We start from the raw sequence: 24,550 nt of genomic DNA on the forward strand, positions 1-24,550 counted from the left end.
AGCTGGGTGATCTCATGGGGCAGAGATGCAGCCGTTCTCCTGCAGAAACCGTACATCTCTTTTTCTATACCAATAATTCCTCTTCTGAATGTGTGGATTACGTCGTCCTCAGTTTAAAATAAGCCTGTCAATTTTAAGTAGAAGGAGGCAACCAAATGATTGTTTTTCGTTGTATTAAATTATCAAAAACAACAACATTTAACAACCTAAACATTACTTTGCTGCATTTCACAAAAAAACATGAATTTTGACAATGTTGAACATGTGACATATACACAAAGTTCAGTGAGTGAATGTTTGTGTACCTTAGGATTGGCTGTTGCAGTGCTTGTTGTGTGACTTAGGCAAACAACCCAACAGGGAGCATACTCACGGGGACGCACAGATCAACAATGATAAATTGCACAACTATAAAAGTGCAGGTTTCATTTTCTTACAGTGATAATAATCCACTGAGATCATCGTTCTGCAGGGAGGGGAAGAAAATAAACACAACACTTAGTCTTTACACCTTTAAATAAATCAATGTGGTGTTCTTAATACAGTACTACTGGCAGCACACGGACAGAGATATCTCAGTAAATCAATCTTATCCTCCTCATTTCACCCTAAATTGTTTCTTCTCCCCACAGACCCCTTTGAGATAAAGGTCAGAGAGGGAGGTTGTGTGTTTATAATGATAAAAGATTGGCTGTGTGGCCACACACCTTCAGCTGTGTTCAGTATTGATCTCTCTCTCTCTCTGTGTGTGTGTGTGTGTGTGTGCAGCATTATGTTCCTAAAGTAGATAACACCATACCAGAAACAAAGCTCATACATCACAGACAGTGTGTGATGATGCTGCTGGAAGTAATTCAAATAAAATAAAATAAAAATAGACAAGGATAAATAAATGATATTATTGTGTTCACGTCTTCTGAGATATGTCTTCATTTCTATTAATTGGGTTTGTAGTCACTGAAATGATGTTCATGTTTATGCACAGAGCCCTCTCAAGTCATTAAGAGATGATTTCCCTACACTGTGTTTAATATCTCACTTTGATTTCAAATGGAACCAAGATAATTACTTTTTTATGTGTGAGTTTTTATTGGCCTTTAATGCTGTCTCAAAGCTACGTTACGGTGGACTGTTAAATTAGCAATATTCAACTGCTTGAGGCTTAACACAACAGATTGTTGTTGTGGTTTGTAACAGGGCTAAATGTACACTCTGACTGTTTGCTACACGGACACATTTAAGTGTTTGTACCTTCTACGAGACATTTTTCTTTTTCCTGCATTGCATCAACATTATTTAGAAGACTACTGAAGTTGCTTTCACACAGGTACAAATGTCCAAAAATAATTCCAGAAATTTCAGGGTGATATGCATGTGTGAATGCAAACAGCCATTTTTTCACCCTGGCTGTGTCCAGACTTTGTTCTTAAAGCTTTATGCTTCATATTTATTTTGTGAATACATCCAATTACCTTTCCATGTCTTCAACGATATCATGTCTTGGCTCCTAAGGACATGCATTTTTGGTAGCTGCAAAGACATTAGAGAACTTTATTCTAAAAATGTAAGCTTGTATTGCATCGCATTTTATTTTATTTTTTTTACATGATCTGCTGCCAAGAACGTATGCCTTTTAGGTCGCAGCAATCCACAAGAGCCCTGCAAATTCATGGAAATACTGACGTGTGTTTGCAAAAAAAAATTTTTTAAAGGGAAGCTGTCAAGGTCAAAGTGGGGTTGACTTTTGAAGCAGCTATCAGTTTCAGGAACACAAAAAGCCAAAGCGCTGTGAAGTGCTGAGCTCAGCTTTCATAGTGTGAGGAAGAAGATGATGCTCTGATCTGGCCTCGGCTGACAAACTAAATTCTTCAGACACAGCTTAGACTCATATGACCTGTCCTGCGCCTTCTTTCATCCATAACAGCTCAAGGATATAACTCAGATAAAATGGAAAACACTGGTATAAACACTATGCTGGCTGTCGTGTCCCTCTTTACTTCCCTTCCGCTTTGTTGTGCAATATTTTTAATTTATTTGAAGTTGGTTGAGTCTCGTTCTACGTCCCAACACCACAACTAAACTTCCCTTCCCTCCTACCACTTAACACCCTCCTGCTACCTTATCTTTCTCCATCTCTGTCACATCTCGTTCCCCTTCCTTTCTTTCGCACTGCTCCCTGTCTGTCACTAATACATTCTGTCAGTCATCACCTGCTCACATGTCCCGGTTTCCTGCTCCATTTCCAGAGTGTCACCAGTGTAATACGAGAATGTCTCTGTGTTCTTTCTTTGCTCTCTAGCGACCTTGTTGCTAACCTTGCCTTCACTCTGCCCTTCACTACCATCTCTTTCTCCCTCTCCCCTTTCTTTTTGTTTTCTGTTCTCCAACAGCCACGATGGCAATGAGCAGCATCCTCAACGCTGATGACATCAAGAAAGCTCTGGGGGCATTCGCAGGTACAGAACTTACCTTAGATCAAGAAAAAGTGGGGGAGGGGTTTAGAGAAGCTTCTGGAAGCTGGAACAACCACAACACATACACACGGCACATCCACTTCAAAAACAGACAGTCAAACATACATGCAAAGTTAAAAATGAAAACACAGAGAACAAAAAAGCAAAGAAAACAATATCTCGCTGCTTCATTACAAAAGTGCTCCAGGCCTGCAGGGGGCACTAAGTGGAACTTCATTCTGCTTTAACTTGTTTTATACAGATAAAATAAGCCCTGACAGAGCTAATCTGGGGACATTAAATGAGCATTTTTTTAGGGTTTGGCTACTGGTATCTCAGGGCCAAAGAACAACCTATGTGGCGCCCCCTGCAGGATTGGTGCACTTTTGTTGTTTGACTAGGAACCTTAAAATTAAGAGGTTAAAATTAATTAACTATAAATAACTGCTAGAGAAGGCTCCAGGTTATTACCTCAAACATCAACACTTTTTTTCAGTGTTTTTTGAAGACGTTGACTGAGACAGTCATTAATTCTTTTTCCATACATGCATGGCTTAACCTAATGTATTTGCAGTTTTTTTTTTTTTTTTTTTTGCAAAGACAGACAGAAGAGATAATAAGAGCTCCGTGACCCAGAACTGATGGGGCCTCTGGCAAACACATGTTCTCAATATTCAACTGCCACAGAGTTAGAAGGCTGCCTCATTACAGATAGATCTTTGCCTTTGGGCGTCATCATTGGCTCCACATAGGACGAGTCATTGGAAGTAACTTTTGGAAGTTTTATAACTTCCTTCCACAAATGGCTTATGGGAATGGGTGTGAGGAGTTCAGAAGTGACTGTAAACTTCTTACGTATTGCATTGTTGGGTTTGTTTACTCATTGTGTGTGTGTTGGTACGTGTTTTTGTTTCCAGCTCCTGAAACCTTCGACCATAAGAAGTTTTTCGAGATGGTCGGTCTGAAGGCCAAGTCTTCTGACGATGTTAAAAAGGTCTTCACGGTGCTGGACGCTGACAACAGTGGCTTCATAGAGGAGGAGGAACTCAAGTGAGCAAAAGATACACACGCACATGAACGCATAGATCTTGTTTCACAGAAAACATTAGTGTTCTTTGACGGGCGTCCCTTTTGCTTTTCTGCCCTCAAATAGATACGTCTTGAAGGGTTTTGCCAAAGATGGCAGGGACCTGACAGACAAAGAAACCAAAGAATTTCTAAGAGCAGCCGACAAGGATGGAGACGGCAAGATTGGAGTCGATGGTAAACGTCAAATTCTATCAGTTTGGGTGTTGCATTTTCACACAAAAAAGGAGAAATGCGGATGAAAGTCACACAGAAGAACAGCAGGTTTTAGTGTTTCGCACATTTTGTGTAGTTGGACATTGGACAAAAGAAGTAAGAAATTATCATGTCAATACATAAATAAATGTAGTCCTTTGCTCTTGGTCATAATTTTACATACACATGGCGGCTGTTTTCCTTTGATGTCATCATGCTCCAAGTGGGTGGTTTAAATACGGTTTAAATGTCTGCCGTTGTGTTAAGCTATCAAAAGCTAGGAGATAATAAAATCCTTCTCGTTTTACTCATTCAAATGTGATCAACTGACGACAGATTTTAATATTATTGAACGTCGAAGGCCGTTATTCTAGTTGAAACCATAGACCATAAATATTAATGACAGAGTGACATAACCTCTTTTAGCATAAACTACTTATTTGTTAAAAAGGATGTTTGATAGTTATCCTCAATACAAAAGAAAACCATTTACTAGCTAACATTACGTTAGTTACAGCAGTGTTAGTGCATTAGCTCATGAACACGATGAGCTTTGATAATAAAAAAAACTTAAAACCTGCTTAACAGAACCATTAAACAGGGTTTCAGTCTCATATTATGGACCAACTGTATTGAAAGCTAAGAAGTGGTTGAATGCTAAATTCAGTTTATGGGTTATGGTGTTTGTCGATTTGACTGCACTTTCTCTCTTACCCAACATTAGAATTGTCATACAGTCCCTTACTACAAATTCTGCACACAATGAATTAATATGAAGCATTTTACAAAGCGCAACATTTAGGCTTCCTATTCATACTTATGTCGTGACATATTTTTTTACCATTGAATCCAACTAAAGACATGTTTCTTTCTGTTCCTTTTCTCACAGAATTTGCCACCCTGGTGAAAGAATGAAAAGCTACCTGGTGTGACTGACTAGCACACCAAGTTCACCCCCTAACCGCCGCTACATCCCGACACCTGCTAGTTCCCCTCTCCACCCGAGCACCCACACCTCACCAGTCAACACCCCGACACCCTGACTGCCACATGCACTCTTCTTCCTCACCTTCTCTCACACTGCTGTTTTCACTGAGTGCGGTGCAATACAATACCCCCGAAGCTATATTCATACTATTTATTTTTCCCTTTTTATACAAGCTGTGATTTTTCCTTTCATGTATAGATAAACATGCCTGCAGAAATAAACCTCACATTTTAAGACATGAAGTAGATATTTTAAGGAAACAGATTATAAGAGAAAGACCCAATTTTTCCCCCGTGTTTCGACTATTGCTCTCTTTATTTAAGCCAACACTTCTTCTCACTTTCCTTCTCCTTTTTTTTCTGCTTCAATCTCACCTCTGGCACTGTTCCCTTCTTGCATTTGCCCCCCCCCCCCCGTCATCCTTCTCATGTATCCATTGAACTATCTTCCATCCCTTTCTCCTCTGGTAACGAGATGTTGTAAAACATACCAAAAGAAGAAAGAGGTCAAGCTGTGAAAAAATAAAATGAAAGTAAAACCAAAAAAAAAAGCCTTGAGAACTGTGACTCACTGAGACTCTTCTGTTAATTCCTCCCTTTGATGTGATTCTTCTATCTGATTTTACACTCAATGCCCCCCCCCCTCCTCCCATTTCACTGTCACTTTTATTCTTATCAAGAGGACGAGTGCAGCATATCTTTACAGCAACCTAATAATGTAGTAGAGGTGTATTTTAAAAAGCTTTTGTCTTTAGGAAGGTCAAAATTAGCCCTCAGCTTTGCTTGTTAGCATCCATTAGTGCTGACTTTGGCATCAGATCAATGACAGGTGATTAAAACATGATAAAAAGATGCTACTGCAGACAGCTGAGGAGCTTCTGCTAACTGCACCGTCCACACTGCATTATGAATGCAAATTCAGTCAAAGACAAAAAAGGAAGTGAAGTCACATTCTTCCAACTGCCAGAGAGCCTTAGCTTAAAGAGTGCCACGCTGGTGTTACAGAAGCATGCCGTCAAGCCATTAGCACAATTGGATTCACACTGAGGTTCAATTTAGGTTAAGTATCCCCCGCAGAGGACTCAAACAGGCGACACAGGAATCCTGAGCTCCTTTAGTAGGCCATTTTACTGCCTGAGCAAATAAACACAGATCTGAAGCTAAGAGGGTATCACACGGACGTGTTCCTATCTTCAGGTCCCAACAGAGTGTTTCAGAACAAAGACAAGAGGAAAGATTCTATACATGTTCCCTTTAAGGAGCCTTGTATGAACGTTAGAGGTGGTGTTCCGTTTAAAGGCTCTGGAGTCATTTACTTAAGTTGGATCATTATTGGTTTAGTGTACCGTTGTTTTGGTCTCAGCTCTTTGGACTAGTTTAAAGTGGGCAGGGCTCCATTGGAAAAGGTTGTATGTCACACAAAATATCTCAGTGCACCAATAGGACTGAAGGAACGTTTGAGAGATAATCTGATGAGTGTTGAGTTGCTGTTGTTCTTTGTGTTTCCAGACAGATGTTTTCAATCCTTTCTGGATAAAGAGTAGACCTCTGTAATTAAAATTCAGTGTAATCATGCATTCAGTAACTAACGTGAGACACATTAGTAGCATTTTGAAACACAACGTTTTGAAACAAGCCTGGACTTTTACGATTTTTCCTTTAGAAGACTTTGCATTTTATTTCATGGGTGACATTTTTACTTCAATTGCCATTTCACTGAGTATAGGCTACATAAATTAAAGATGGTATTACATTCATTGATGGACTCGATCAGTACACCAGGTAGTTGTGCCAAAACAATGTAATAAAAACATGCACACGATTATTGTCGCAAATAAATGGCTGTGCTTTTAGTCAAACATCTTCCTGGAGAAAAAAACTAAACATAATGTGGAGCGCTGTTAGCCTAGTGGTGAGTGTGCGCAGCCCATGGTTGGTGACTATAGGGCAGCCTGGGTTTCAATCCGGCCTGTTGCTCCCTTTCCGAATGTCATTGCCCACTCTCTCTCTCTCTCTCCCTGATATTTGACTCTATCCGCTGTCCTGTCTCAAATAAAGGCTAAAAAGCCCCCTTCTGAAAAAAACCCATTACGTTGCATACATGTTATTAACTGCATTATAATCATATCACAGGTAATAAACATTGAGTTGCAAATACACAATTTCACATGTTGACATTAAAATAATAATGATGTATTAAGACCAGCTGAAATCTAAACATGCATTCGTTTAAGTTATAATAATATATTTGTATCCCGGTGATTCTGAAGGAGAACAACAGTAAACATCTGAAAGATCCAATTAGTTTTCTCGGGTTTACAAAAATCCAAAACGATATATTTACAGTACGTATGCAAACGCACAACTCTAACTAATCAATTAACATTTTTAACTGACTTTCTGAAGCCCTGCAGAAGGAAGCTTTGGCAAAGTAAAGGGTTGAGTGCAGATGAAATATTACCTGATCTAATAGCTTCCCCTTAAGGCCCACTTACTTTCCATCTGATAAACTGATTTTTTCCAAGGTCCACAACCAACTCGAATCAGAAATATATATATATCTACATATATATTTAAATCTCATCGTCGATATAAACGTGGAGCCGATCTGTCATTGGTGGTTGTTGGCTTCAGCTTCACTGTAGCAAATGGGTTGGTGCCCCTTCAAAATAAAACAAAGGAGAAAGTAAATGAATGTTGAAGGACGTGAAAAAGAGAAATCCAGTGAAAGAAAAACAATATCTGTGAATTCTCTCCGTCTTTGAGCCTTTCAGTTCACGTTGTTACATGAGGGGTTATATTTTTCTGACTGTTCAAGAACCTTCTAGCAAACTGTTCACCTGAAGTCAAAGTGATAGCAATGCTTCCAGAAATGACTGCAGCTGAAATGGTTTCTGAAAAGAACAGCACTTCAAACTTGAATGGAAGGAGAGCAATACCGCTCCTCTCGATTGCTGCACTCCTCTGTTGTTCTCTTAAAAGATTTTACAGCCCGTCTGCCCTTTCACAGTGTTGCGTTGCGTTAATCTCACCTCGGGAAGAGTTCTGGCTGTGATCCCTTTGGTTTTGATCTCTGCAGAAAAGGTAGAGAAAAAGTAAAGGTGAAGGAAGGTGAATCTAAAGTACAAAACGTAGAAACATGCACTTATGAAGGCTCAGCAGGCCGCCGCCACTGAACCCTCGCCCTTCTGCTTCCAGTCGGTCCGCCCACAATACAAGCCCACGCTGAACTTCACACTTCAGAGGGCGTCACAATGGCAGAAACTGCAAAATGATGTTGTAACAGCGAAGTGGACAAGAGAGCAACAACAATCGTAACCTTGGAGAGAAAATGTTAAGAGAAGAGTTGTTCTCATACTGATATCAGTGACATATCAGCGTCCAAACGTGGTGAAAAATAAGTGTAACAGTAGTCAAATTTGGGATGTTGAATAATACCAAGAGAATGTGAGTTTTCATGATATTTTGCATGCCTTCATGCCAAACTAAAGCAACCACACCCATGCAATCCACCTCTTCGTTTTTAAACCGTCAGCAACTTGAGCTTCCTCCTTGAATCCACCAGAACGACGGCTGTGGTGCCATTGAGAACAGCACCTTGCCACAGTGCTCCTGTTGGGGGGACTGGGGAAATACCATTGAAGATTAAGCACCGGAGCTGTAATAATGTACAAACGCTCGTGAAATATTGGCACATCAGGGGAACGTCATATTTCAGCAGCAAACGAAAATCAAAGGATGTTCAAATGTTTACTGTCTGATAACTTATCAGCGTGAAAAGACTTTCCCCCCCAAAAGGTCGTTAAAGTTGTCTCCATAATGCTCTAAAAAGTAGATATATAAAAAAAAGTATTTCAGTGTCCTTTTGTGGACTTAAAAAAAGAAATTGAAGATGTTGTGACAGAGGAGAGAGGCTTGACTGATACCTTCGACACAGATTGATAATCCTGACAGACTGACTGACAGCCGTACCTTGTTTTCCGAGTACGACTCGGCCCTCTTGTCCGCAGTCTGTCTGTATTGTTGTTTCTCAGGCTGTGACGATGTGGATGATGGTGGCGGTGGAGGTGGAGGGGGCGGGGCTCCTCCTCTGTGGTTGCTGCTTCCTGGTTGGTCGAGCAGGTTACTCATGCTGCTGCTAGTTCGGAGGGAGGAGCTATGGAGAAGAAAAAACTGCGTATGACTTCCTGTGTTGAAGAGATGCAGTATCAATGGTCCCGTTTGAATTCATATTGCCTCATACTTCAGTGAAATAACATTAACACAAAAAAACATTAGTGAAACCGAACTTTTAGATTTCTCTTAATGCATGGTATGATCTACATTTTAAGCTTTCAGTGGAAGCATGTGCACAAAGTGACTCTGCAAAGTTTCACTTTAAAACCTGCTAATGGTTTTCCTCAAAGCGACGGGTCACCCAAATTTCATAAATAGTTCATGTTATTATTCCAGGCTGAAGATTCATGCTGACCCTCTTTTTAAAAATGTTGGGCCCATAAAACTTAAAGGACAGCCTCGGGGAACTTCAAAATCTTTTTCTGTATCAAGTATGAAAGGCGAGCATCATGCAAAAGGTTTTGTCTTCAGTTAGGAATCTCTCCATCCATTTTTAATGGCAGCAAATATGAAAAATTTATAATTTTTCTAAAGCACTCGGACTTGTGGTTCTTTGGACCGTGAGAGGGGAGACATCCAAACACGAGGCAGAACTTATATTTACTCTTTGGGTAAGAGGAATTTAATGCATCCTTTTTTCTGAGCTAGCAAGCTTCATTACAGACAGGCAGAGTTTCAAAGGAATCAAAATAAGGTGTAAGAGATGCAAACTTGAAGTCCATCTGCTTGCAATGTAGTCAAGGTTAGCGTTATTTACAATATGTAAGCTAGTTAAGCGGTCATAACCATTACGAGAGGAAAATAATTTCCTTTAAGCTTAATAGAGTTCTACCTTAAAATCAAGTAAGTCAGACTTGTAAAAATATTATCCTGTGTCAAGTATGTAGCTTTAAACGTTCTCATGAGTTCATTTAGAAGGAACAGTTATATTTTCTACTGCTTCCGGTCTTTATGCTAAGCTAAGCTAAGCTACGCTAGGCAGCTCTTGAATGTAGCTGAAGACCTGCATTGTATTCTATTCTTGGAGATCCGCACGGTGTCAAGCATTGTATGATTTGTAACCAATGGCAACATGTAGAAGCATGACATGATGTTATTCATTTAACCGTGCACTTGATCAAATCTTGTGTTTTATATTTACCGAGAGCTCTGAGGTAAAAAATCCACTGCTTCCACATACGAGGCTGGAAACCATCCCTGGCTGACAATAAAAGAGCAAAAAGTTGAAGAACATTCAGGGGCTAAGATGTTACAGTCAATCAGAGAGCAAGCAGACATGTATTCTTTGAAACAGTCATATATATATATTAAATCCATCCCTCACCACTCACCATCAGCAATCACTATCCATCACTCTGGTCATGACTTCGACATTTCAATGGCTACAATTGATAACGATGACATTTAACCTTCAAGATGTTCAGAGACTGGATCTCAAATCACCCCAGTGATCCTGTAACACTTGTAACGCTTCCATTAATCCACAACAGGCCAACCCTGAATTGCTCCCTTGTATGAGTGACACATGATGACACTTATTGCATTGATAGCCACCGTCGTTCTTTTGACGACATTTCACATTTCATTGTGGGATACAATGAGTACACTATGTAGGGTTTGACAATGCTCACTCAGAATTCACTACAACACCACAATGCATGATCCCTTGTTACTGCACTATAAAGTGAACAGTGTGTGATTTATCCATTCAGCTGATTTATTTCAAAATGCTTTTCTCTTTTTTAAACACTTTTGTTTCTTTAAAAATAAAAAAGACTTGAAATCATAAACTATGTCAATACCTCCACCTACTAGCACCAGCGTCCAGCGTGCAGAGAGATCAGCAACAGAAAACAGGTGGACTGCTGGACAGAACATTTTCACAACAGGTGCAGGTGGTTGGGCAGAACAGACAGATGCCTCCGACTTTACAAAACCACACACACCTACACACACACACTCCCGAGGGAACATTACACACCGTGAACTGCTGTCAGCACGTCCGTACAACCAGCCGTTTCGGGGCTGTTGGACCTGCACGGTGATCATCTCTCCTTTGTAGAAGGGCAGCACGGTGGGGCTGGAGCCACCAGGCTGATGGTCCACCAGCGCCCTCATGGCTAATTCTCCTCCTCCACCACCAGCGCTGCCACCTCCAAATGACTCTGCTCTGCTGCCAGACACGCTCCCCTGGGGGGACGGGGCTGGAGAGATGAAAACAAGAAGAGGAAAAGGCTTGTTTGAGCCACAGTTTGCCAATAAACCCTCCATAATAGCTCAAATCTATATTGAAAAGAGTAATTAAAAATGATTAAAGATCAGACCTTCTTTATTATTACCCTTGTGAATATATTAAAAAAAAACAACGTCTCAGAGCATCATCAAAATGTTCCCTTTCATTAAATTAAACTCAAGAGTTCAACATTGTTTTTCTCTCCTCAAATCATCAGTGTAGCTCCACAGACAACAGTGTGCACAAACAAACAACATTCACTATTCCATGCAAAAGCAGGACTCCTACTTCAGCCTGAGTATTCTATCGATCATTTGAGCTCAGACACATTTACTTCTGGACTGGCTTTCTGCAAAGGGGGGGACAAATGAGATGACATGAAGGTGCATGATTTGCCAAATTATAAAGACAGAGAGAGAGAGAGAGAGAGAGAGAGAGAGAGAGAGAGAGAGAGAGAGAGAGAGAGAGAGAGAGAGAGAGAGAGAGAGAGAGAGAGAGAGAGAGAGAGAGAGAGAGAGAGAGAGAGAGAGAGAGAGAGAGAGAGAGAAACTCTACAATCTTTACAGCAGAATCGAACATGTTTACAGTTTGGTATGAATCACTGTATTTTCCATGAATTAGGGAATTAGACTTTAAATCATTTATTTCATTTCTATCAAGGGTTAACAACATTATTAGGCTTGCAGTGGTTTTGAGTGACAGATGGAAGCTGCTAGTCGTCTGCACGGTGTCGCCGCAGCTAATGCTATCACTGAACTGAATCTTTGTGGTGGTCTTGCAATTTCAGAGGTTTTTATATATGAACACCTGAAAGATTATTTGTGCAGCTGTGAACATGTTTTAGCTGTGAATTAAATTCTTGTTGTATTTCATAAAGGAGCAGGTTTTCTGAGCTGAAAACACTTCTCTTGTTTTGACCGATGTTTGTCATACATTTATTAAACATTAACAATCCCATGAGCCTTTGCTCCACAAACTGTCCAAACTCAGAGTGACCGTCCATTGGGTCGCTTCAATTTATAGGTTTAAAATCTCTCCTCTCCTGCAAATCTCTCCTCTCCTGAGATGTGTTGAACCAAAGTGCAAATTAAGTATTTTAAACTCAAACACTGCAATTTCCATTTTTGTCAATATGAAGCCTCAGGGGAAAGCCTCGCTAACATTAAGCAGACAACTCAGAGGACGGCAACACCATACCTCTTGATGGCATTCTGCCGAGGCTCTGCTCCTGTCTGCTCGGCCTGGTGTCCTCCTTCATCCCCACCTGTGAAGGAAACCACATGCAGACCATCAAACAGGATCCACATGTTATCTGGTACTCTCGCATACACACATACTGTAAGGCAGTGATCATCAGGCGGGCCAGGCCACATCTGGCCCCCCAAAGCATTCTATCCTGCCCCCTAGAATATAAATGATATCAGGTGATTAAACAATAAACATCAAAATAACACACAAGGCTGAAATACTCACAGTAGGTTTAAAGTAGAAATTACATTTTCCTGGCTTGACAGCACTCAGGTTTATTTGTAAGCCTATTTAAAAGTCCGCCCCCGACTGTCTGTCTGGAAAAATCTGTCCCTTGTACAAATGTATTTGATGGCCCATGCTGTGTGGAATACTGATATCACAGTGCCTGTCAATATAGAAACAGGTTCTCTGAAGTGGCCTGAAAACATTCAAAAGAAGAAAAAAAAAACCTTCATCAAACACATAATCCTCAGATTGTTATTGCAGGAGCATGTTTGGCTCATCTTCATGACACCATCCAATGAGAAGCAGCCTGAGCAGTCAGGATGACAGGCTTTAGCTCATGGCGTCTTTGTTGTGCTCTTGAATCCTAACTGCTGCCTTAATAAAAAAAATAAAATTAAAAAAAAGACAGGATGATCTGAATGATCTCTGTTGTAATTCCACTTCTGCAGTCAGATTTAAAGACTTTGAGTATATATTACAGTTTGGATTAGAGTAAGTGTGCTTAGTTAATGTTCTCTCATTCCAAAGGTGTGGAAGGTTTGAACCAGCAGATGGCGCCCTTGTTACAAAAATACAACTGCAGTAATTCCCTTAAAAACACTTTCTATTCTGAAATAGTTTACATTTCTACAGACAGTCACAGTTCCTTTCTCAGTATGTCTGTAATATGTAATTATTTGAAAGTTATTTTTTTCTTTATTGGACAGGACAGCTGAAGAGAGACAGGAAATAATGAGGAGAAAGAGAGACGGTGATGACACACAGCACAGGTCAGAGGTTGGATTGAACCCACGATCGCTGCAATTCAGTTTATATCCACCAGGCTGCTGCCCCTGCAGCTAATTATAAAAACATAATCCTAAATGGGGTTTCCATTTTACACGATACTTCTCCAAAACCGATTTGTGTACGCTTTCACCATCTCACACCAACAGCACATCCTTGAGGAGGGCGAAGATTCAAATGATTGAGCAAAAAAAAAAAAAAAAGACAGAAAAAAGGTGTCTATAAACCGTCTCTTAAACTCACAGCGTTGTGCTCAGAAGCGTTGCGTCTGGTCTCCGCTCCTCTGGTGGCGTTCACCTCGTCCGTCCAGGCGTCAGCTCTCTGCTGCAGAGAACCTCCAGTCTGCCACGCCACACACACAAACACACACACACACACGTGAAAAAAGTAGTTAAGGTTAGAATAAAGAGAGGACAAAATTATAATACACAGCATTTGGGATTTGTAACAAAGTGGAAAATAATAAGGTCTGTTAGGAGCGAAGTTCTTCTCCTATCATAGGATGTGAATGAAGTACACACTCATAGACTGTGGCTGCTGGAATATCATCAGTAGAAGAAGAAGAGTAACAAAGGTAAAGAGGAGTACAGAGGTTGTTGCTGTGATCACCGCTTTCTATTCTGTTCAGAGAAGTGACAGCAGCAGACTAAAAGTCATATCATTCAACGCTCATTCTGTCATTAAAATGATCCAAAGATTAAAAACCTCTGTCTTAGTTGTTTACTGATAAAACAAAGGAAGAAATTGAGAACTCTCCTAGCAGATAATTACCATCCTCTCTTCTGCCACTATGAGCCTCTGAGCTCAGGGAGGTGCTACAGAGTTCCTCAAAATGTCCTTTATCCCTCGTGTGATGAACATCCTGAATCTTACAACATGACTGATGAGTCCCTGTTACCCATTTAAGATACAGGCTAATAATTTGTCTCCTTAAGGAGACATCAAATTAATTTGGCTCCTTTCCGTATATTAGGGGTTTTTGGACCGCAGGAACTTTTGGAAACCTCCTCCTTTTTAATTCATTTGGCACTGCAGGAACTACTTCTGAACTATTTCACTTCCTACAACAAGAGGAACCCTTTTCAGCTCCTGCTTCAGAGGGAGTACCAAGGCGATACGAATGAAGACAGAAAAAAAAAGTCAACATGGTGTGTAGTTCTCAGGGAACTCTGTGGTAGATAGTTTCTCTTCATAAAAGTAAAAAAAACAAAAACAAAAACATTATTGTTACATTTAGTCCTCCAGATTGAACCTAGCAACCGTGTGTTTTTCTTAGCAACAGTTTGTTCGTCTTAAAGGTGTACTCTGTCGGTCTGGTAGTGAAATTTGAAACTATTCTGCTTTAAGTAAGTACACAGACTTAAGACTGAACACTGTTTGGAGCTAAAAAAGCTACGGGGAGAGTTATGGTTTCACTGTTGCTGGAGATAACCTTTGTTATGAACTGGCTCTATACAAATAAAGATTGATTAGAGGACACCCTCCAGCCAATCAAAACCAAGTGTTCACCCAGACAACACTATAATTATAGACATAAACACAACATTATTTAATGTTTATTTTTCATAGATTTATATGATTAAAACATGTGAGTGGTCAACCTACTTGCCACATTGGTGTCCTGACACCATGGTTTCAGACTCAGAGGACTGTCACAACCTCAATGTGAAAACTAGTATCTAGTTCACGAGCAGCAGAAGTTGTTGGTTATTTAGGTCAGAAAAGAAGATGTGATAAGAAGTCAGCAGGGAGTCCAGAGTCCACACAGACATCCTGTTAGTGTGACAGAAGTCTGCACATGAACATCTGAAGGTGCTCTTCTGTGACTGAACCTCTTTACAAAGGAGGGACATTTCCCAACAGACCAATGAAGAGTCCCAATAATCATGACACACCAGTGTGAATCCTCTTCCTGGCACTGTCTTTCTTGTGACATACCCGATCCATTAGGCAACGGTAGTGAATACGCCAAAACAGATCATTAAATATTGACCACAAAAACCCTTTTCAAGGTAAGTTTTATACCTTATTCATGAGGCGTGCGATGGATTGTATCAGGCCACAGTGTTTCTCAGCCAGGAAGCGGTGTCGTCTCTCCTCCTCCTTCAGAGCCTCGCTGTAGCTCTCTCTAAGGAACTGCACATGCTCACCAAAATCCTGAGGAAACACACACAGGACACAAACATATTTATAGACAGTTGCAAGGGCTGGTTCGTGTGTCATTGGGCGGAATTTTGCTTCAGGGTCCAGAGTCACAGAAAAACACGAACCGACTTAGCTCCTCTCTTCATCTGTCTCTCCAGAGCCGTTGCCTGCATGTGGACTTCCATCTCATAGTGTTTTCTGCTGCCCTGCATCACAGACATGTATACAACGCTGTGATGAAGATGACATGGTGCCATTGTCTCTCATTGTAAATGGCACAATAATGACAATGACGTTTCGTAGTGTAGCACTTAGCAAAACTAGCATTACACCACGCTGAAACGTATGAAATGAGCTCTAAAATGATGTTAAAAGTTCATGTATCTCCTGGATAACAAACAGCAGAGGGCGGGAAGCCATGCACACGTACTGATATGTAATCTTGGTCCAGTCTGATGTTGTTGTCCATCTCTTGAAGAACCTCCGTGCTGAACCAGCGGAACTTCAAACACACCAAAAAAAAATCAAAATAAACGCGTGAGAGAAAAACAAAAGAAAAGAGAAAACAAAGGTGTGAAGGACGGATGATTGCGTTGTTAAACTTTAAAGAAACGTACGACTCCCTCCAGATCCATGGTGAGTCTTCTCTGGCTTTCAGAGATCTGGATCAAGACGTCACCTGAAAGACAACAGCTCCACGTGTTACATCTGACCACTGTCAGTGATCAATAAATGTGCTGTATCTCTCTCTCTCTCTACTATGATTATAAGTGAAGCTTTTGCTCCAAAAACTGATGATAATACTTTTCCTGTCTTGTGTTTTTAGAGTAGTGCAGAGAAAGAGGGAACACTGGCCCCATAAAACTATAGGATGGCTTTGAATGGTTTAAAAGAAAAAAGTTTCAACTGATTTAATTAATCCTGCGAGGGGAAATTACATGTTTACGCTCTTTTATTGAGACATGCTACACACACACACACGAATACACAGGATCCTATGGACAGATGTCCACTGGAGAGACTGAACGACTGCCTGCCCATTATTTATCTCTCGAGTGGAGATAAGGTTTCAGCCACATGCCTCCAGTATTTTGACTTTATTATCAAATCATTTTTTCCACTTCAGCAAAAACTTTTTTTTTTAATTACTTTTGGGACATTTTTCACGGTTTCCCTTTTTTTTCCCGGGTATGAATCAGTTGCTCCAGTCTCCGCCAGGCCAGCTGTTCCACTCGACCAGAATGTTTATGTAAAATCAATTAGTGTGGTACTTTTCCTATAGGGACCTCATGCTAATCTTTCTCTGCTGATGCATCATGTCGTCCAGGCTCGGGGTAATTAAACACACTTTACAGCTAATTGAATGTATCTGGGGTAATTGTTTCTGTGCTTGTTCATTTGGTAACACTTTCATTTAATGTTCATGAATGTGTAACCTGTAGTTTTATGATGAGTCATCATCATTTTCCCAATAGGAGATGGACAGTCATAAAAGTGCATCCACCTGTTGTGTCCCTTCAATTATGAAGAAATTAACAGATTTGATTAAAGCTCAACACTGCTTACAGAGCAGTCTACAGATCGTGGTTGGCCTCACCAGAACATCATATCGTAGAAATGTTGCACGTGTAATGAAGCATGCTGGGATTTATTTTCTTACTAGAGAAAGTGAAGTGAGCTTTAATCACCCAGTTTGGACACAAACTTTAACTCCGACCACGAAACTGAATTGACTCACCCTCAGAGTTGTTAAGAGGTGCATGGCTGCCTGTCCTTCTCTATTATTCATGATTCCTGCTGCCACCTGATACGTCTGATCCTCATTTTGCTCGAACTCACAGAGAACAAACTCAAACTAACACTGGAGCAGTACCCTCTCAAACATCCAGAAAGCACTTACTCTGGCAGAGAAAAAAAAAAAAGATGCGTGATGTCTGGGTGTAAACTTCAGATCTCTACGATACGCTGAGAATGCTTAGTTTACATGAATAGCCATGAACGGAGTAAAGCTAAAAGCCTCATGTGATGGATTGTTCTCGCAAGAAAAACAACTGATTTGTTTTGGGGTTTTTTTCTGAAAAAGGATCAGGAGATAGCACAAGTCAGGTGTGGACAAGAGAGTGTTCACACGTACCGAGAGAGCGCGAGGACACGCTGTGGAAAGCCGTCTCTCCGATCTTTGAAAGAGCACTGAAGTAGGCCTCACTTGTAACAGCAAGAGCTGAAAAACACACACAAAAAAACAAACAAGATGAGTCATGCAAATTGTAAAGTGGAAAGCAACCAAAGCCACTACTATCTTTTTGTACCATCAATTCAACTCATATCCACATTGTACTTTTTTTTTTTTTTCAGTTGACAAATGTTGACACAAGTGATGTGAAAGTTGCAGTATTGACTGAAACGCTGAAAGTTAAATCAGGGGACATTATTACAGCATGTCGCAGCAAATGCAACAAAGAAATGTGATTTCATTAAAAGAAGACAAAGATTTCCCACAGAGTACGGCATGTGAAAGACCACGCTCTGTTTGTGTACAAAATGTCTTGTGTGAAAGACTTCCTGTATATAATATAAGGTATATAGTATTATTGTATATGCTGAAAGGCGTCCGTCATTGATCTGTACGCTGCTGCTCTTTCCAGAAAATACACACTTTGGAGGACACGGAGAGTGCTGACTTTTCTGTTTTCTCGTCGTCTTTTTGCCTTTCGTTCACCTGAAGCTTTATTACCGCTTGAGTGAGCTCCTTTATTCCTGCTGTAAAGAACGATCACGATGGCAGGAGCGCGCGCCTGAACTTGTCAGATTTTATTCCAAGATTATAAAACAGTCTGTGAAGTCCCAGGCTCCTGGTGTAAGGTTTGCATTATACAGCCTGTCAGAGAGAAATCACTACAGAGCCACTCAGAGTTCAAGATTCTATCGGGTTTCTGATTGGTGCAACTTGAGACGTCACACCGTTCTCCTTTCTATATTTGCTCTTGATCTCCCTTAATGTTGTCTGCCTGTAAGGGGAAATCGGCCTGTTAGTCAGATGAGGTCAAGTCTCTGTTAAGCTTAGCTTGGTGTTATCTCATGTTTCCTTCTGGTTTCCATTTAAAATACAACCACAATACTTCTTTTATTTTGTAGAACATTAGCATTCCCCTTTGTAGCCATCGACCCAGTCACTTCAACTGCTGTCTTTATTTGAAGGTTAGCGGCTAGCCTTCAAGTCAAATGGGGTGAAATGACAGCTTAGCCCCCGTTAAATCTTTTGCTAGTGATTTCTCCTGTCTCCTTCTGGCTTCTCTTTGTTACGGTTGAGGAACACAGTACCTCAACACCTCGTTTACTTTTTCCCGGAGTCTTCTTACAAAGTCATGTGTTGCCTTGACCAACGGCTAGCCTACATGTCAAATCGATAAATTACTATTTTATCCCCGTTTGCGCCTCAAGCTTGTTAAGTAACTTCAACACAGAGAGAAAAAGACCAACAGTGTTGTGGTGTTTTCTTTTAACTGAGTCGGCTTTAACACACTCCCTGAGGACAATAGGTAGTCTGAACAGCATCTCCAGCTGCGTCCATATACTCCAACATAAGTGAGAGGGGAGTCCTGTCCTGAGCTCATCAACATGTCGCTACACTACGGCACTTTCATGCACCAGAGGGAGCATACAGCCTCTGGGAAGGAGGCAACAAAGGACATCATCTTCTGTAGTTTATGTCTGCAGGGATTTTACTGCAGCAGTGCGCCGACAGTATATGAAGCACTTCTTGATGAAATAGAAAAAGATAAACCTCTGAAATGTAATAGAAAATATTAGAGAGTCACAGTGCTCGTGGACTTCATTTGCATTCATTTTGATTAGCCTCTCACATTTAATGACTAGAACAGGGATTAGAGATGATTATGATGAGGACATACACTACAGAGAAACTCTTACACTTTCAGAATCAAATTTTAAGTTCAATCCTGGCTCTGACACTTTTTTTCTTCTATGAAATAAAGGAAGCACGGGCAGTGTGCTGCATAATAAATACAAGTAAGAGAAGGTCTACCTTTATAATACCAGTGTCTGTGCTGTAATAAAAAAAGATGTGCGGCCTTGTCTGTCTGTTGACAATGTAGTCATAACACCCTCTGGAGGCTTTATTTACAGGCTCATAACCATGGCTAATCACCAGGATCTTCCCAAAAGCAGGTGGACTTTGGAATCAGCCCTCTCCTTCTTCTGTGTAACCGTCTTTATAGCTTGTTTCCTTTGTAGCACGTATAAAGGTAGCACGTGAATCCCAAACACAACTGACTCAACTAGCTCTCACTAACTTTTTTTTATTTTTTTTTTGGTCTTACCCTGGAAAGCTTGGACGTAGCTGTTTCCCAGTGACACCAGTCTCTGTAGGCTCGGGTTGAAGTCATCCATCAAGTTCTGTTTGGGACAAACACAAAACATATAAGACACTGTTCAAGTTTTTGAATTCAGAGAAAAACCTTTTAGACCCACATTAAAATCAATCTTTGATCCAGTATGTATTCATGAGCGCCAATTCTGCCTCTGAGTAACAGAGAACAGGCAGCCTAAGACTCAAAGCAAACAGAATACTTTTGGAATACTAAACCAACTTGTTGTGAATTCAAACCGTGTTTTCTTGGCTAACATCACCATTTCAAAGTTTAATACGGTTTAAAAAGAAAAAACAGAAACATCTCCATGTCTTAATTTCTCGAGCAGTATCTCACAAAGAAATCACAACACAGGACGAGCAGCTCTCCAAGTTCTCCACCTTGTTGACGTGGACGCCCGTTCAACCTCACAGGTCCGTTTGTTTTGTCGTCTAATTTGAGCCACTCAAAGTCTCCATTACTTACCGAGTAAATCCCCAGAGTGAGGCGGTGCAGGTTGCCACTATTCATTTCCGACATGTTTATATCCATATCAGTGTAAAAGGTCAGCGAAGCCTTGAGTGTGTCTGCGAGTTTTTAAATCATCCAGAGAATGTAGCAAAGCCTCTGAGAGGTAAAAATAAATAAATAAGTAACTTTAAAAAAGGAGAGTTTTAATCGCGCTGAGCTGGCCGTGCTGCTCAGGAGAGGTGAGGAGTGTGTTGGTAATCAATACCGCAGTGGCCTGAGGTAGACTGGAGTAAATAATTAAACATGACTGAACCATAAAACACACCAACATGTGCTGTAAACCCTGACTGTCTGGGCGTGTGTGTGATCTTTGCTACATGGTATGTTATACTAAAGACTAAAGCAGAGATCATCTTCATTACTTTATGAAATGAATGTAATAAACAGTGTGTGTACAGTAGCAGTACAACGTCTGTAATGTTTGTTTGTGTAAGTCTGTGTAAATAGGTCATATATACTTTTTTTGTGATTAAGCATTAAGATTTTGGGTCTATTTTCAGGGGTGGATTGATACATAGTCAGTGGACTTGTGTGACATTTTGGCGGCAGGATTGTGTTAAATGATAACAAAATGCAAAGCTATGTTCATCTTAACATTATGTGTCTTATCTTAAGGAGTGTATCATCCATGTAACAACAACAGTGTGACCTCCTCATTAGTCGTTCAACGCTTTTAGACTTTGGCCCACAAGAAGAAGGTATCAGGCTTCGGATGCACAGAAAACTTCTACTAGTGGAATGAAATTTTTTGTGGCCTGAGGGGAGCTTGTTCTGTGTGCTTTGTTGCTCCTCTTTCTCCATCTGTTTGTATGGCTTGTTCTATACACACAATCCAGTATCTTGGTTGCTACACAGATCGTATTGCCTAGATTTGTGGTTTTGATCAAAAACAAATGGAGCAAAGCAAACGTTCAAGGAGGAAGACTGTTTACATTCTCTCACACATTCATTGATCATTCTTCATTCGACTTCCTGTTTTGGCGATCAGCTTATTGGTTGGTGTTTCCTCCTTATGTGATAAACCAACCAGATTGTGTCACATCCACGACCTGCCAATTATCCGGCTGCTGACAATTTTTTGAAATCTGTTCTCCTCTCTTCTTTACTCAGTTTGATTGCTGTGACCCTCCTCTGCCCCAGGCCCCCTGTTCCATCTCAAGCAGCTCCCATAAAAATCCCATAATCTTAATATTTTAACCACTTTAGATGTAGAAAGCACATGTGTTCAAAGTACTGTTGCTAGCTGGGATGCAGTTATGTTGGAATTCTTTTTATCACACTGTAGTTTGTTATTTCTTTCACGTTACAGCCTTTGTGAACTTCCCACAGGGTGCGGTGCAAAATGCCACATGGACAGTGATTTAGTACCTCAGTGAAGGCCTGTAGGGTGGTGCAGTAACAGTATAGGTTGTATTTTTAATCTGTAAAGAGTTTGCAGTATACGTGAGGATCCTTCCAAGAAGGAAGGAAGTGAAACAGGAAACCTTTGAGTCCTGGGTTAATGGTTCATAGCTTGATAGATAACTGATCCGGACAGAGAGAGTGAGTGAGAGTCAGAGACAGAGACAGAGAATTTTACACTAGATGGCACCATAAACTAAGCGGAGACATGATCTGACTGTTAAACAGCCGACCAACATGCACACACACACACACACACACACACACACACACACACACACACACACACACACACACACACAGTCTTTCTTTTCTAATCACAGCTGCTCCAGTATTCTATAAAGCAGCACTACCTTGAGTGTGATATTGCTTTTCATTCAATAGTTCTACATTTCAAAATGTAAAATAAAATAAGATTGAATTAATCATTTATTGGGCTCCAATTGGAAGTGATTGTGAAGCTCAACATTAAGACTTTTCTGCACCCTTGCTACTTTGTGAATGTCTGCAGTCGTCCGTATTTCTCTATAAATGGCTTTGAAAACAAATCAAAAAAGGAGTATAGACTAGGAATAAGACACATAAATACTTGGTCAGTGTATTTAGATGTGTTTCACAACTGTAAAGCGTACATATTAACATAACAATATAATATAAACTGTTTATTGACTTTCAGTAATTAAGGATCAGGTACTTAAGAGTTTGCTTGGTATGAAAAGGAGAACATTAAGTTCCAACTCAGCAACTCTTTTTTTCATTTATTCTAAATGTCATTACACCTCTCTTTCACGTCAGCTCACAGAGGTGAATAAGGAACTGTTTTTGTGTGCGCAGCAGAAACTGTTATTAGATGTTTCTAAGAACTAAGCAGCTCTGGACAAATCCCCGGCATAGATTAGAGATCAAATCCTGTGGGGGGAAAAAGTGCATCAACTGAATGAAAAATGGTCAACTTAGGATAACTTTAAAGCATCAATGTTAATGCAGTACACAGTGAAAAGGTTAAGGGAGAGTTTGGTGTCGAGAATGAGAAAGAGTGACAGGAGAGGGGGCTGGGACTATCACCTCTGTAGACGATGCAAAGGCTCAAACAAATGAGTCAAACCTGACCCCAACACTTGGTGCCATGTTATTTCCTTAAAGTTATTTGTAGCCATGATGTGTGTTAATGTTGTATATTCTGTTATTTTCTTCGAAGCGGTGCTACTATGGTCCTCAGACCTGTAATGAAATGACTTAAAGAATAAAGAAACAAAAAAAACATGTAAGTCATTCAAAGTCATCCACAGACAACTGTGAAAAAAAAAGAAAAAAAAAGAGAAAAAATAACTAATGAACGAGACAAACAGACCAACCAATTTCCCTTTTTCTCAGATCTCAGAATTGCTCAGCTGACATTTGATCTAGCGTCTTGGAGTGACAAGCAACTTCCAGTGCAGCCAGTGGTTCACAATAAAGGACGTCTGTCCATGGCTAAAGACTCCTATAAAACTAAGTGGATGATGACTTAAATTGCAAACAAAATCCACAACAATTCAAGTTAAGTTTTGGTGTGTGTGTGTCTCTTTAAATGCAATGAAATTCAAAATAGGAAATATAAAGTGGAAATCCATCAAACATATGACACATTCATAAATCGTGAATAGCAGGAGTGTGTTCCTTCTTCTCACCAGGCAGACCAGCATTTACATAAGGATACATTTCATATTAGGAATTGAGACAGTCTTCTCCTTGACACATTATACTACACTAGAGCATTCAGCGGCTGTGACTTTGAGTAGTCTTAGCCTAAATCCCTCTAACTACTCGTGTGAGAACGCACCTTGCACACTAATTTTACTCAATCCTCACACAGGGAAGGTTTTTCTGATGTCTGTCTGCGTCTCACTATCTCTCTGTCAGTCTCTTGAGTGCTTACTCATAGATTTGTTTTTCATTTTGTTATGTGCAATGCTGTGAGATTATGTGCATTTCCACTGGCAGGCCTGGTTTAATGAAACAGACCCCCACCCCCACCCCCACCCCCATTGGACAATCATTCTGTCATCCCAGTGGCTGTAAAGCTCTTCCACAGGGAGCCTTGAGGCTGACTTATGGCGTTCCACACATCACATTATAGCAAGCCTGTACAGTTATATGTTGCTGAGCAGGAAAAATATAAGAGCCAACGGAAGGATTAAACTATTTCCATGGTTATATGCATGCAGCAGAAATTGTATTTTTTTAAATCAAAATTTAAAAAAAATGCTTATCACTGACAAAAAAAGAGAAAAGTCAATAAAAAAGCAATAATTTAAACTCCTTCTGTAGCAATATCATCTAATTAAGAGATGGGAGAAGAAAACACCTTTACCATGAAGACACATCTTTGAAAATTACTTGTAGGCTTCAGGAAGAAGACAAAAGGTGAGAAAGTGTTCAGGATACATGAAAGAGTCTCTCTTCCCTCTCTCCTCCGCCTACTCTTTTTTCTTCGTCTCTCACCCTCTCATTCTGCAACAGCCCTAACAGGCTGGATTCCGCCTGAATCTTGAGGACATGCGCGCTGCACAGGAGGAGGGGGGAGGAGGTGTAACACAGACTGCTTTCTTCTCATGATTTGACTCCATGATCACTCCAGTTATGTTGCGGAACTCTTCTTTTCTCATCGCATGTTACCGTGGAAGAGGGAAAAAGTGAGATTTTTATTTCTCTTTAATTGGCCTGCATAGCATTTTTTATTATTATTATTTGATATCTTTTACGCTTTGGGAGCTTTTAGTTTCAAGCAA

At 40.4% G+C, this 24,550-nt stretch overlaps 2 protein-coding genes across 25 annotated transcripts in view; one reads left to right on the forward strand and one right to left on the reverse strand.

Annotated features, from left to right (window-relative positions):
• pvalb6 (parvalbumin 6) overlaps window positions 1–4,925 on the forward strand; it is a 34,337-nt gene extending 29,412 nt beyond the window's left edge. For both annotated transcript variants that reach the window (XM_079366188.1, XM_079366187.1), the window contains exons 2-5: window positions 2,391–2,456; window positions 3,371–3,503; window positions 3,607–3,716; window positions 4,624–4,925. In XM_079366188.1, the coding sequence (XP_079222314.1) occupies window positions 2,396–2,456; window positions 3,371–3,503; window positions 3,607–3,716; window positions 4,624–4,649 (330 nt within the window). In that variant the 5' untranslated portion in view covers window positions 2,391–2,395 and the 3' untranslated portion in view covers window positions 4,650–4,925. The remainder of the gene's footprint in view (window positions 1–2,390; window positions 2,457–3,370; window positions 3,504–3,606; window positions 3,717–4,623) is intronic.
• A 1,447-nt stretch (window positions 4,926–6,372) lies between these two features.
• The window catches only part of baiap2l2a (BAR/IMD domain containing adaptor protein 2 like 2a), a 55,811-nt gene continuing 37,633 nt past the window's right edge, over window positions 6,373–24,550 (reverse strand). For 21 of the 23 annotated variants that reach the window (XM_079366144.1, XM_079366143.1, XM_079366166.1 and 18 more), the window contains 13 exons: window positions 19,818–19,893; window positions 17,612–17,698; window positions 16,095–16,156; window positions 15,908–15,979; window positions 15,603–15,683; window positions 15,358–15,489; window positions 13,576–13,674; window positions 12,268–12,334; window positions 10,819–11,041; window positions 9,979–10,038; window positions 8,694–8,877; window positions 7,754–7,794; window positions 6,373–7,383 (listed from right to left, as the gene is read on the reverse strand). In XM_079366144.1, coding sequence (XP_079222270.1) covers window positions 7,302–7,383; window positions 7,754–7,794; window positions 8,694–8,877; window positions 9,979–10,038; window positions 10,819–11,041; window positions 12,268–12,334; window positions 13,576–13,674; window positions 15,358–15,489; window positions 15,603–15,683; window positions 15,908–15,979; window positions 16,095–16,156; window positions 17,612–17,698; window positions 19,818–19,893 — 1,266 coding nt within the window. In that variant the 3' untranslated portion in view covers window positions 6,373–7,301. Of the gene's footprint in view, window positions 7,384–7,753; window positions 7,795–8,693; window positions 8,878–9,978; window positions 10,039–10,818; window positions 11,042–12,267; window positions 12,335–13,575; window positions 13,675–15,357; window positions 15,490–15,602; window positions 15,684–15,907; window positions 15,980–16,094; window positions 16,157–17,611; window positions 17,699–19,817; window positions 19,894–20,333; window positions 22,034–24,132; window positions 24,222–24,550 lie in introns of those variants that run through there. The other 2 variants (XM_079366157.1, XM_079366156.1) reach the window with 2 other exon arrangements.

Source organism: Symphodus melops, assembly GCF_947650265.1.
Source record: "Symphodus melops genome assembly, chromosome: 17".
In the NCBI taxonomy this organism is placed as follows: Eukaryota; Metazoa; Chordata; class Actinopteri; order Labriformes; family Labridae; genus Symphodus; species Symphodus melops.